This window comes from Canis lupus, chromosome 25 (assembly GCF_003254725.2).
Source record: "Canis lupus dingo isolate Sandy chromosome 25, ASM325472v2, whole genome shotgun sequence".
NCBI lineage: Eukaryota > Metazoa > Chordata > Mammalia > Carnivora > Canidae > Canis > Canis lupus.
The window spans coordinates 19968019-19981903 of NC_064267.1; the positions used below are offsets into that span (position 1 = coordinate 19968019).

The window sequence follows — 13885 nt, forward strand, 5'->3', positions numbered from 1 at the left end:
CGCGGCCCGGGAGCGTGAATCCACCAGCGCAGGCCCCGGAGCACAGGGCGCCGGGACACAGCCCAGGATCCCGCCTCCCCCGGGACAGGCAGAGGCCGGGAGGGCCCAGGACAGCGAGGACGCTCCTGCCCGGAGCTAAGCAGATCAGCGGCCCCGCCCCGTGCCTCCAGGCCCTGCAGACGGAGAGCTCCGGAGTTCCTGCGGGGGCTGAATCCAGGTTTCCAGAGCTGCCCCGCCACTGGGGCTGTTCCTCCTGCGGCCTCACGGGGTAAACAACCCCCACTGAGCCCTGCACCAGGCAGGGGCACAGCAGCTCCCCCAACTGCTAACACCTGAAAATCAGCACAACAGGCCCCTCCCCCAGAAGACCAGCTGGACTGATTGACAACTTCCAGAGGAAGCCAAGGGACTTAAAGTACACAGAATCAGAAGATACTCCCCCGTGGTTCTTTTCTTTTTTTTTTTTTTGTTTTTTTTTTTTGTTTTTTTTTTTGTTTTGCTTTTTGATTTGTTTCCTTCCCCCACCCCCTTTTTTTCTCCTTTCTTTTTCTTTCTCTTTTTCTTCTTTTTTTTTCGTTTTTTTTCTTCCTTTTTTTTCTTTCTCTTTTCTTTCCTTCTTTCTCTCCTCTCTTTTTCTCCTTTTCCCAATACAACTTGCTTTTGGCCACTCTGCACTGAGCAAAATGACTAGAAGGAAAACCTCACCTCAAAAGAAAGAATCAGAAACAGTCCTCTCTCCCACAGAGTTACAAAATCTGGATTACAATTCAATGTCAGAAAGCCAATTCAGAAGCACTATTATACAGCTACTGGTGGCTCTAGAAAAAAGCATAAGGACTCAAGAGACTTCATGACTGCAGAATTTAGAGCTAATCAGGCAGAAATTAAAAATCAATTGAATGAGATGCAATCCAAACTAGAAGTCCTAACGACGAGGGTTAATGAGGTGGAAGAACGAGTGAATAACATAGAAGACAAGTTGATAGCAAAGAGGGAAACTGAGGAAAAAAGAGACAAACAATTAAAAGACCATGAAGATAGATTAAGGGAAATAAACGACAGCCTGAGGAAGAAAAACCTACGTTTAATTGGGGTTCCCGAGGGTGCCGAAAGGGACAGAGGGCCAGAATATGTATTTGAACAAATTCTAGCTGAAAACTTTCCTAATCTGGGAAGGGAAACAGGCATTCAGATCCAGGAAATAGAGAGATCCCCCCCCTAAAATCAATAAAAACCGTTCAACACCTCGACATTTAATAGTGAAGCTTGCAAATTCCAAAGATAAAGAGAAGATCCTTAAAGCAGCAAGAGACAAGAAATCCCTGACTTTTATGGGGAGGAGTATTAGGGTAACAGCAGACCTCTCTACAGAGACCTGGCAGGCCAGAAAGGGCTGGCAGGATATATTCAGGGTCCTAAATGAGAAGAACATGCAACTAAGAATACTTTATCCAGCAAGGCTCTCATTCAAAATGGAAGGAGAGATAAAGAGCTTCCAAGACAGGCAGCAACTGAAAGAATATGTGACCTCCAAACCAGCTCTGCAAGAAATTTTAAGGGGGACTCTTAAAATTCCCCTTTAAGAAGAAGTTCAGTGGAACATTCCACAAAAACAAGGACTGAATAGTTATCATGATGACAACTCATATCTCTCAATAGTAACTCTGAATGTGAACGGGCTTAATGACCCCATCAAAAGGCGCAGGGTTTCAGACTGGATAAAAAAGCAGGACCCATCTATTTGCTGTCTACAAGAGACTCATTTTAGACAGAAGGACACCTACAGCCTGAAAATAAAAGGTTGGAGAACCATTTACCATTCGAATGGTCCTCAAAAGAAAGCAGGGGTAGCCATCCTTATATCAGATAAACTAAAATTTACCCCAAAGACTGTAGTGAGAGATGAAGAGGGACACTATATCATACTTAAAGGATCTATTCAACAAGAGGACTTAACAATCCTCAATATATATGCCTCGAATGTGGGAGCTGCCAAATATATAAATCAATTATTAACCAAAGTGAAGAAATACTTAGATAATAATACACTTATACTTGGTGACTTCAATCTAGCTCTTTCTATACTCGATAGGTCTTCTAAGCACAACATCTCCAAAGAAACGAGAGCTTTAAATGATACACTGGACCAGATGGATTTCACAGATATCTACAGAACTTTACATCCGAACTCAACTGAAAACACATTCTTCTAAAGTGCACATGGAACTTTCTCCATAATAGACCACATATTGGGTCACAAATCGGGTCTGAACCGATAGCAAAAGATTGGGATCGTCCCCTGCATATTCTCAGATCATAATGCCTTGAAATTAGAACTAAATCACAACAAGAAGTTTGGAAGGACCTCAAACACGTGGAGGTTAAGGACCATCCTGCTAAAAGATGAAAGGGTAAACCAGGAAATTAAGGAAGAATTAAAAAGATTCATGGAAACAAATGAGAATGAAGATACAACCATCCAAAATCTTTGGGATGCAGCAAAAGCAGTCCTAATGGGGAAATACATCGCAATACAAGCATCCATTCAAAAACTGGAAAGAACTCAAATACAAAAGCTAACCTTACACATAAAGGAGCTAGAGAAAATACAGCAAATAGATCCTACACCCAAGAGAAGAAGGGAGTTAATAAAGATTCGAGCAGAACTCAACGAAATCGAGACCAGAAGAACTGTGGAACAGATCAACAGAACCAGGAGTTGGTTCTTTGAAAGAATTAATAAGATAGATAAACCATTAGCCAGCCTTACTAAAAAGAAGAGACAGAAGACTCAAATTAATAAAATCATGAATGAGAAAGGAGAGATCACTACCAACACCAAGGAAATACAAACGATTTTAAAAACATATTATGAACAGCTATACGCCAATAAATTAGGCAATCTAGGAGAAATGGACGCATTCCTGGAAAGCCACAAACTACCAAAACTGGAACAGGAAGAAATAGAAAACCTTAACAGGCCAATAAGCAGGGAGGAAATTGAAGCAGTCATCAAAAACCTCCCAAGACACAAGAGTCCACGGCCAGATGGCTTCCCAGGGGAATTTTATCAAACGTTTAAAGAAGAAACCATACCTATTCTCCTAAAGCTGTTTGGAAAGATAGAAAGAGATGGAGTACTTCCAAATTCGTTCTATGAGGCCAGCATCACCTTAATTCCAAAACCAGACAAAGACCCCACCAAAAAGGAGAATTACAGACCAATATCCCTGATGAACACGGATGCAAAAATTCTCAACAAGATACTGGCCAATAGGATCCAACAGTACATTAAGAAAATTATTCACCATGACCAAAGTAGGATTTATCCCTGGGACACAAGGCTGGTTCAACACCCGTAAAACAATCAATGTGATTCATCATATCAGCAAGAGAAAAACCAAGAACCATATGATCCTCTCAATACATGCAGAGAAAGCATTTGACAAAATACAGCATCCATTCCTGATCAAAACTCTTCAGAGTGTAGGGATAGAGGGAACATTCCTCGACATCTTAAAAGCCATCTATGAAAAGCCCACAGCAAATATCATTCTCAATGGGAAAGCACTGGGAGGCTTTCCCCTAAGATCAGGAACATGACAGGGATGTCCACTCTCACCACTGCTATTCAACATAGTACTGGAAGTCCTAGCCTCAGGAATCAGACAACAAAAAGACATTAAAGGCATTCAAATCGGCAAAGAAGAAGTCAAACTCTCCCTCTTCGCCGATGACATGATACTCTACATAGAAAACCCAAAAGTCTCCACCCCAAGATTGCTAGAACTCATACAGCAATTCCGTAGCGTGGCAGGATACAAAATCAATGCCCAGAAATCAGTGGCATTTCTCTACACTAACAATGAGACTGAAGAAAGAGAAATTAAGGAGTCAATCCCATTGACAATTGCACCCAAAAGCATAAGATACCTAGGAATAAACCTAACCAAAGATGTAAAGGATCTATACCCTCAAAACTATAGAACACTTCTGAAAGAAATTGAGGAAGACACAAAGAGATGGAAAAATATTCCATGTTCGTGGATTGGCAGAATTAATATTATGAAAATGTCAATGTTACCCAGGGCAACATACACATTTAATGCAATCCCTATCAAAATACCATGGACTTTCTTCAGACAGTTAGAACAAATTATTTTAAGATTTGTGTGGAATCAGAAAAGACCCTGAATAGCCAGGGGAATTTTAAAAAAGAAAACCATATCTGGGGGCATCACAATGCCAGATTTCAGGTTGTACTACAAAGCTGTGGTCATCAAGACAATGTGGTACTGGCACAAAAACAGACACATAGATCAGTGGAACAGAATAGAGAATCCAGAAGTGGACCCTGAACTTTATGGTCAACTAATATTCGATAAAGGAGGAAAGACTATCCACTGGAAGAAAGACAGCCTCTTCAATAAATGGTGCTGGGAAAATTGGACAGCCACATGCAGAAGAATGAAACTAGACCACTCTCTTGCACCATACACAAAGATAAACTCAAAATGGATGAAAGATCTAAATGTGAGACAAGATTCCATCAAAATCCTAGAGGAGAACACAGGCAACACCCTTTTTGAACTCGGCCACAGTAACTTCTTGCAAGATACATCCACGAAGGCAAAAGAAACAAAAACAAAAATGAACTATTGGGACTTCATCAAGATAAGAAGCTTTTGCACAGCAAAGGATACAGTCAACAAAACTAAAAGACAACCTACAGAATGGGAGAAGATATTTGCAAATGACATATCAGATAAAGGGCTAGTTTCCAAGATCTATAAAGAACTTATTGGCACTTCCGGCGTGGCACGCCTCTACCGGTCGCCTGCCGAGCGGACGGAGTGCGGTCCCGAACCCAGCCCGCCTCCCAGCCCCTGCTGTGGGCGCGGCTGCACCATGGAACGCCTCGATAAAGCGGCGCTGAATGCGCTGCAGCCGCCCGACTTCAGAAATGAAAGTTCATTAGCATCTACCCTGAAGACGCTCCTGTTCTTCACAGCTTTAATGATCACTGTACCTATTGGGTTATATTTCACGACTAAGTCTTATGTTTTTGAAGGCGCCTTTGGGATGTCCAATAGGGACAGCTATTTTTATGCTGCTATTGTTGCGGTGGTCGCCGTCTACGTGGTGTTGGCCCTCTTTGTTTATGTGGCCTGGAATGAAGGCTCACGACAGTGGCGTGAAGGCAAACAGGATTAAGTTGAACATCACCTTTTGATAGCATTAAATTGATTTTTTAAAATGGTAAAAAAAAAAAAAAAAAAGAACTTATTAAACTCAACACCAAAGAAACAAACAATCCAATCATGAAATGGGCAAAAGACATGAACAGAAATCTCACAGAGGAAGACATAGACATGGCCAACATGCATATGAGAAAATGCTTTGCGTCACTTGCCATCAGGGAAATACAAATCAAAACCACAATGAGATACCACCTCCCACCAGTGAGAATGGGGAAAATTAACAAGGCAGGAAACAACAAATGTTGGAGAGGATGCGGAGAAAAGGGAACCCTCTTATACTGTTGGTGGGAATGTGAACTGGTGCAGCCACTCTGGAAAACTGTGCGGAGGTTCCTCAAAGAGTTAAAAATAGACCTGCCCTACGACCCAGCAATTGCACTGTTGGGGATTTACCCCAAAGATACAAATGCAATGAAACGCCGGGACACCTGCACCCCGATGTTTCTAGCAGCAATGGCCACGATAGCCAAACTGTGGAAGGAGCCTCGGTGTCCAACGAAAGATGAATGGATAAAGAAGATGTGGTTTATGTATACAATGGAATATTACTCAGCCATTAGAAATGACAAATACCCACCATTTGCTTCAACGTGGATGGAACTGGAGGGTATTATGCTGAGTGAAGTAAGTCAGTCGGAGAAAGACAAACATTATATGTTCTCATTCATTTGGGGAATATAAATAATAGTGAAAGGGAATATAAGGGAAGGGAGAAGAAATGTGTGGGAAATATCAGAAAGGGAGACAGAACGTAAAGACTGCTAACTCTGGGAAACGAACTAGGGGTGGTAGAAGGGGAGTAGGGCGGGGGGTGGGAGTGAATGGGTGACGGGCACTGGGGGTTATTCTGTATGTTAGTAAATTGAACACCAATAAAAAATAAATTAAAACAAAAAAGAATCAAAGCTTTAAAACCTAAATACATAAAATTTCTCATCTTGCTCATACAGGACAACATGAAGTCTTCTTAAGATTGAAAAGATCCTGAGTAGACTATGTCTGCTACATATCCTGTGTTCAGGTTCTGTTTGAGAAATAAATGGACTGAAAGAATACATAAATACATTTGGAGAGCTCAATAGTTTTTAAAGATTTATCTATTTCTTTGAGAAAGAGAGAATGCATGAGTGTGGTGAAGGGCAGAGGGAGAGGGAGACAATCTCAAGCAGTCTCCCCATTGAACATGGATCCCGACAGGGGGCTCAACCCCACAATCCTAAGATCATGACCAGAGCCAAAATCAAGAGTCTGATGCTCAACAAACAGCCACCAAGGCACCAGGAGAGTTCAGTACTTTTAAAGAAAACTTTTGTAAAGTAAACTAATACTTTTGAAATAACAATAAAAATTTATGTTTGCTATTTTTAAATTTTTTTTCAGAAGAGGGATACAACAAAAATTCTATACGCTTTCACAATATCATTTATATTTTTTATTTTCATAAGGATTTAACTAAAACGAAATTATTGTTAATCATTTACTTATTACATGTTATAAAGCTGCACATAATACCATATGTATATATTTAATGTATGCATAATAAAAGTTAACAATACAGATAAAAATATTCCCCTTACTTCTGAAAAGGCTAAAAGTTGTCAGAAAATACCAATCCTCGGCCATCAAATTTTTTTAAATAGAAAGAGGGGCACCTATGTGATTCAATCAGTTAGGCATATGCCTTCGGCTCAAGTCATGGACCTGGAGTCCTGGGATCGAGCCCTACATCATCAGGCTCCCTGTTCCACGGGGTTTCTGCTTGTTCCCCTGCCCCTCACTGCTGCTTGTGTGCCTGGTCTCTCTCTCAAATGAATCAATAAAATCTCTTAAAAGTAAATAAGTAGAAACTATTTTTTGTCTACACAAGATTCATATTCTTACTGTTCTCCTGGATTACTTCATTGATAATAAATCTTTGTTGGAATTTTTATGTATCTTTCCTATAGAAATCACAGATTTAAGAAAATGAAAAAATTCACTTAGAATCCAAATGTTCGAAGATAACTAATTTCATATTTTGCTCATCTTTTTGGCTAACACAAAACCATTGTCTGCTTTTGTGTTTGCATCATCAAAACAATTTTTCTCTCATTTAATGATCCACTAAAGTACAGCTTTGCATGTTAATGTGTATCAATTATCTTTGCCACATTCAGTGGTCACATAGTAGTCCAGCCTATGGATACACTGCCATTTATTTATGGCCAGTAAGTGGCCATTAAGTGACTTCTTAATACACTGCTATTGTAAATAGTGCTGAGAATAGCATATTGTATATTATTTATTTCTAATTATTTCCTAAAGATATTTTACATCAATAAACTTCATGGCTAAAGCTTATTTTTCAATGTGGTGTGGTGCTTAACCACCAAACTATCCGAAAAGTCCAAAACAACTTAAATTTTAAGCAGTAGTATAGGTAACATCATTCCTTATCTTCACAAAGCTTGAGATGGAAAATGGGATTTTATTCCTTTTTCTTTATATTTTATTTCATTTATTTGAAATTAAGAACACCAGCAGAGGGAGGGGGAAAGAGAAAAAGCAGACTCCCCACTGAGCAGGGAGCCTCACCAGGGGCTAAGTCCCACGACCCAGAGATCATGACCCTGAGAGGAGGTCAGAAGAGGCCAACTGACTCAGCCATCCAGGGGCCCCTATCTCATTCCTTTAATAACTTCCCTGTAAAACGAAGATATATGTTCTTTTTCTGATAAACCTATGTTGTAAATATTTTGCAAGTACATTCTCTTTTACTTTGTTAGTATTACTTTCTGATACAGAGGGGTTTTTTTATGTGGCTGAATCAACCTCCAGAATTTTTGCTTTTAATGTCATGAGCCCCTCTGCCGCCCGCCCCGCCTCCTCCCGCCCGCCTGCCTCAAAAGCCCTGTTACCTGTTCCTCTTGTCCCTTTCATTTGAGCCGTTTAAACCAAAATACAGTACCCGCTCCACTTTTTTTACATTCCCCGTGATCGCAGCTTTGTGGATTTTTCTAAGATCTTGACTCTCGATGTGGTACCTGGGGCCGGAATGAGTCACAGGTGGCAAACTGGCCTTCCGAGGCCTGATGCCGAAGGGCACCGTGCCCCCCCCCAACCACATTGTAAATCTCTTTTGCAGAACGAAGCCAACAGGCTTCAGTGACACAGGTTTCACCGCCTCTAGTGCGATACACTCCCGCGCCAGCAATAAGGCAAGTGGGCCTCGCCTCAACGTCCCAGGGACTAAGCCCAACGACTTAGAATCTTCCTACGCAGAACCACCGTAACCTAGCAACGCTAACCGCCAATGCGCCTGCGCACCTCAGAAGAGGCATTCCTGCGCATGCGCACAGAGGTCACTGGCCAAGGGTGCCCAAACCATATGCGCGAGGAGGCCCAAGCCTCTCAAATCTCTGCGATCCCCTGTGAGCTGGGCTGGCTTCCCTTCAGACGTTGGTGGGAAGGCTGAGCGTTTGGGGACATTTGCAAAAGCCTCTGGGGTGTGGAAAAGTAGTCTTCCGGGCCCCTGAGTGGCTCAGTGGTTGAGCGTCTGTCTGCCTTTGGCTTCGGTCATGATCCGGGGGGTCCTGGGATCAAGTCTTGCATCGCACACCCCACAGGGAGCCTGCTTCTCCCTCTGTCTATGTCTCTGCCTCTCTCTGTATCTCTCATTTGAAAATAAATATAATCTTGAAAAAAAATGTATCTCAAAGGAACTTCAAAGAATTGAGAAGGAATAATTCTAACTATAAGAAGTGATTAAAAATGAGACTATAAGCAGCTGATGAATTACACTAATCCCACTAAAAAACAGGCTTCAATAGTTTAATGATTAATATCAAATATGAATCTTTTCTCCATCCTAAGATGTATCATGATAACTTCATCAAAAATCATAATTGTGGAAAGAAGACAAGCAGAAAAGTAATTTCTAGAATGAATTTCTAGAAAAAGTTATTAGAAGATGCTGGAAGACTGTGTAGGAAAGTCTCCTGGGTGATTTGGCGGGGAGAACACTGTGATGCTCCGGGCTCAGAGATGCCAGGCAGGAGGATGCCGAACACCTCAACACTGAGAGGGGCTCTTTTCCTTTATCCCCTGGGACAGCAGACCCCAAGGAGCCCCCAGGAAAGAAAGCCACTGTACTCTGTAATCCACAACCTCTGCTCCCATGACCAAGAGTAACTGCTTTTTCAACCCCTTCACTCAAAAGCGGAGTTTTTTCTCAATCTTGGTTGACATTACTGACACTTTAGGCTGGATGATTTGTTATGGGGGGGCCTGTCCTGTCCATTATAGGATGTGTAACAGTGCCCCTGAGGACCCCAAGTGCTGCAAAATCACTTTTCCCCCAACACCCCCTCTTCCACAACATCTGAAAACCATGTTCTATAGAGAAGCTCAGCAGTCACCAAGCCCTGTCCAGACACAAAGAGCTTTCAATCAGCCTTTTAACACCTCACTATCAGATACAGGCAGATAACCAAGAGTTAACAGACCTCGGACAAAATCAACACCAAGCAAACAGAAACAAAGTTCCAGAGTAAATACACATTGTGAATGAAACAAGATTTAAAGTAAGAACAAAACCACTCTACTGAGAAGCCATCAACCAGCAGAAATAGCTTCAGGTTAACAGCACAGAATCCACCAGAGTCAGACCACAGGGGTTCAAGGCAAGCTCCACCACCTAACCAGCTGTGTAACTGGAGTCAAATCCGTGCCTTATTCTTCTAATCTTCATCCCCATTTTGAAGCGATGAAGATTAGTATGTAACTCTTAGGGCTGCTGGAAGAATTAAACAAGGGATTTAGGACTTTGACAAGCACATGGAACCATAGTGAAGAATCAATAAATAAGGGATTTCTTTGGTTTGTTTTAATTATTCTTAAAAACATTTGGTACTGTATCCATGAAGTAACACTGGGATGCTACGGAAAAGGAACAGATACACTCTAGCCCACATACCGCACACACACAAAAAAATAATAATAATTGAATTAAAATTATGGCAGGAAATTCTTTAAAAATTAAATAGAGAAATAAAAATAAAAGTTGAGGATCCATCTCAGAAAGCAAAATCTGAGAAAAGAACAAAAAAATAAGGCCTACTAAACTAGAATGATCAACTTGCACCTAAAAGAACTTCCAGAAAGAGCAGAGGGAATAAAATCACTGAGGAAATAAGAACTGAAGAACACAAGTGTCCAAATGGAAAAGGCCCAGGGCATCTACGCACCGCAATGAACACAACAATAACAGATGTGTATAGACCACCCCCAACACTGACACTTACTGTGCAATTCCTGCCTCAACCCATGTTTGCCTGACTGATTTCCTTAAACAACCTTCATATCTCATTGAACTAGCTGTGTAATCACTTCTTAAATGAGCCATCCCTAGAATGTAAGCAAAGGCTTCCAACCCACACCCCCTATAATACGCTCTAAGAAGCAATAACCTGATTTTTATCTCGGTTGTAATTTAACACTTATTTAAGTATTATCTGAGTATTGATTTCAAGAGTTGCATGGCTGAGGACCACCATGCCTGCTTTTTGCCATCGTTTGCCCTTCACTGAATACATAGTACGATATGCAGTTAAGTACTTTTTATACAAATGGGCTTTATAATAAAATCACTGATTCCTTGGAAATACAGTGCATTTTCACACTTATGGGGTGCCTCTGCCACAAAGTTCTGTGGCTCTTTACATGACATAAGGATATTTCGCAAGTTTTTTATATTGCTCCAACCTGAATTTGTTTCTTTTTTATTTTTAAGCCATCAGTGGAATAACTGACAAGTTCCTTGAAGGAAGTCTCAGATTTCCTAAAGGAATGCGCACCATCTAGTGGAAGAATACAAGATTTAAAAGTCAATTCTCTAAATTCACTAAGCACACAATAGTGTGCTAGTGACTTATCAAATATTTATTCAAATTAGAAACCAAAGATGCATTATCAATTTTGTTAACTAGTGACACTCAAATTGTTGTCTTCTGTATAATTTGGAACATACCAATTTAAATGAAATTTATAACTAAAATTTATTCTTAAGGTTGTCAGTGAAGACCATTTAATTTATTAGCATTTGGCTGAACTAAACACAGAAATGACAAGGAGAAAAAAAGCAATTGTGGCTGCAATACTACAAAAGAAAAGAAATCCTGCAATGTGCAAAAGAAACTGAAGTCACAATTGAAATGCTCATTGCAAAAAAAATGAAATGCTAACTGCATATGGAATACACTGTTTGATACATGACAGGCCACTTCTTTTGGCTAAAAAAAGCTATGAATCAGAAGATATGGCGGGGAGGGGGTGACATACATGTTATACTTTGATACTGAAAGCCCTTGCTTGTTAAGTAAAAATAAGCTCATGAAATTCATTAAGAAAACAAAGGAATCGGAAAGTAACATAGAGATACTGGCCTTCTGTCTTATTAGTGCTGAGAAAGAACACGAAATGGACAAGGTCTGACCCAAGATGGCACACTATCCTGCTATTATATTACTCCAGAAAAATCACATCAAACCGTGAGATCTGGGGATCCCTGGGTGGCTCAGCGATTTGGTGCCTGCCTTTGGCCCAGGGCGTGATCTTGGGAGTCCCGGGATCGAGTCCCCACATCGGGCTCCCTGCGTGGAGCCTGCTTCTCCCTCTGCTTGTGTTTCTGCCTCTATCTATCTATCTCTCTCATAAAGAAATAAGTAAAATAAAAAAATAAAAAATAATAAATAAAAAAAATAAATAAATAAATAAAAAAGAAATAAGTAAAATCTTAAAAAAAAAAAATTAAAAACCAGTGAGATCTTTTAGTTCATGCCAGCCTTTCTCAGGCCTCACCCCAGCAGTTAGGAGAGGAGTACATGTCTATCAGGAAAGACCTAATAAAAGATACATAGTTTTGACAAGAATATAAATATTAACTTTTTACAGTGCAACTCCCAGACCAATAGCAGCCACTTAAAAAGAACTACATGAAAAAAATAAAAAAATAAAAAAAATAAAAAAAAAAAGGAACTACATGGAAAGTTAATTACATCTGCTTTACCCTCTACATCACTAAGCTATACTGTCAGAAAAACAGATTTAAAATATAAGATGGTGAAGGCACTCATCAGAATTAAATAGGGGAACAATGGTCATAAACAACTCGCAAATGTTAGTGGCATGTGACACTGAAGATTGATTACCTCACTCCTACTCTGTGGACACATGTCCTCTGGGAACTCTGCTCCCCATTTCTGCACTCCTGGGCCCCCGTGTGAGAGCTTCTACCATTTGGAACAGCACCTGTGACCAACGGGGAGTGCACAGGTGGATAAATGTAGCAAACAGTGCGCTAGCCCTCAAACACATCTCCCTTGCAGTGACACACTTCACTTCTGTTCACATTTCATTGACTAACAAGTCACATGACCATAAGTAACATAACCATATATGTGCCTGTGAACAGCAAATATCAGACAGTATATGGCAGGACGGATGGATGCTTACAATATACAAAATTCTTTTTTGATTCCAAGTGAATCGTCTGAAAGAAATTTTAGGTTATACACACAAAAGCCTATGATTTCACTTCTAGCATGCAAGGTAGCTACCACTATTATCATCATTCACATATAAGGAACAAGAGGTGCCACTAGGTCAGGCAATGAGGTATTATCATCACACTGTTGGCATGATATTCTTGGCACAGCCAGAATCCAAGTCCAAGCAATGTAGCTCCATAGCCCCAGCCCTGAACTACCACCGCAGATGTGTGTGCACCAGAATGGAGCCCGGGGGTCTGCACACACGCAATACTCCTTACTACACCCAATCGACCATAGCTAAGGCACTCCAAGAGAGGTGACTAGACAAACACAATGACCATGAAATGACCTCAAGAATGAAAGAAAAAGGAACAAAAGGAAAGAGAAAAGAGGTAGCGAAAGGTCCCAACTTGACCTGGATGAATAATGAAAGGTGTCCTGGAGGTTACAGGATCCCTCCCTCTAGAAATTACCTTTAGTGCCTTGAGCCACACACTAGAGTCTCTCCTTGTATTTTTTTTTGTTTTTTTTTTTTGTTTTTTTTTTGTTTTTTATTTATTTATGATAGTCACAGAGAGAGAGAGAGAGAGAGAGAGAGGCAGAGACATAGGCAGAGGGAGAAGCAGGCTCCATGCACCGGGAGCCCGACGTGGGATTCAATCCCGGGTCTCCAGGATCGCGCCCCGGGCCAAAGGCAGGCGCTAAACTGCTGCGCCACCCAGGGATCCCTAGAGTCTCTCCTTCTAGAGGTGCCTTCACTCATTCAATGAGTGGTAGCTGAGTGCCTAAGGTACCAAACGAAACTTCAAGGAGTACTAATCAGTCCTTCCTCCACCCAAATCAAATGGAGTTGGTGCCAAAAGTTCACTTGTAATTCTATCCTAGGTTTTGGGACACATATTCCTGAGATACTGTGAATATGGTGGTGATGTCTCCAAGTCAGCCCATAAAAGCAGGTTTCAATCCATCCTATGAGGGGCGTCTGGGGGACTCAGGGAGTTAAGCATCTGCCTTCAGCTCAAGTCATGATCTCAGAGCCCCGGGAAGGACCCCCCCATTAGGTGCTCAGCAGGGAGTCGCCTTCTCTCTCTCCCT

General features: G+C 41.1%; 2 protein-coding genes across 12 annotated transcripts in view; one reads left to right on the forward strand and one right to left on the reverse strand.

The window, feature by feature from the left end:
- Nucleotides 1-13885, reverse strand: part of LOC112670194 (ankyrin repeat domain-containing protein 26-like) — a 212535-nt gene that overhangs the window by 158586 nt on the left and 40064 nt on the right. For 2 of the 11 annotated variants that reach the window (XR_007405833.1, XM_049101121.1), the window contains exon 1: nucleotides 8159-8470. The exons of 1 other annotated variant lie outside the window; for it this stretch is intronic. Coding sequence is in view for 7 of the 10 variants with exons in the window: in XM_049101121.1 (XP_048957078.1) it covers nucleotides 8159-8367 (209 nt within the window). In the remaining 3 variants the exon portion in view is untranslated. Of the gene's footprint in view, nucleotides 1-8158; nucleotides 8481-13885 lie in introns of those variants that run through there. 8 more of the 11 variants (XM_049101120.1, XM_049101119.1, XR_007405834.1 and 5 more) reach the window with 7 other exon arrangements.
- LOC112665228 (vacuolar ATPase assembly integral membrane protein VMA21-like) lies at nucleotides 4807-5264 on the forward strand. Its single transcript, XM_025454878.3, has one exon. The coding sequence runs from the start codon at nucleotides 4909-4911 to the stop codon at nucleotides 5212-5214; it is 306 nt and encodes a 101-aa protein (XP_025310663.1). The 5' UTR covers nucleotides 4807-4908; the 3' UTR covers nucleotides 5215-5264.

Coding starts and splice junctions, on each gene's coding strand:
- LOC112665228 (XM_025454878.3), top strand. CDS start 4,909: ATGGAACGCCTCGATAAAGCGGCGCTGAATGCGCTGCAGCCGCCCGAC.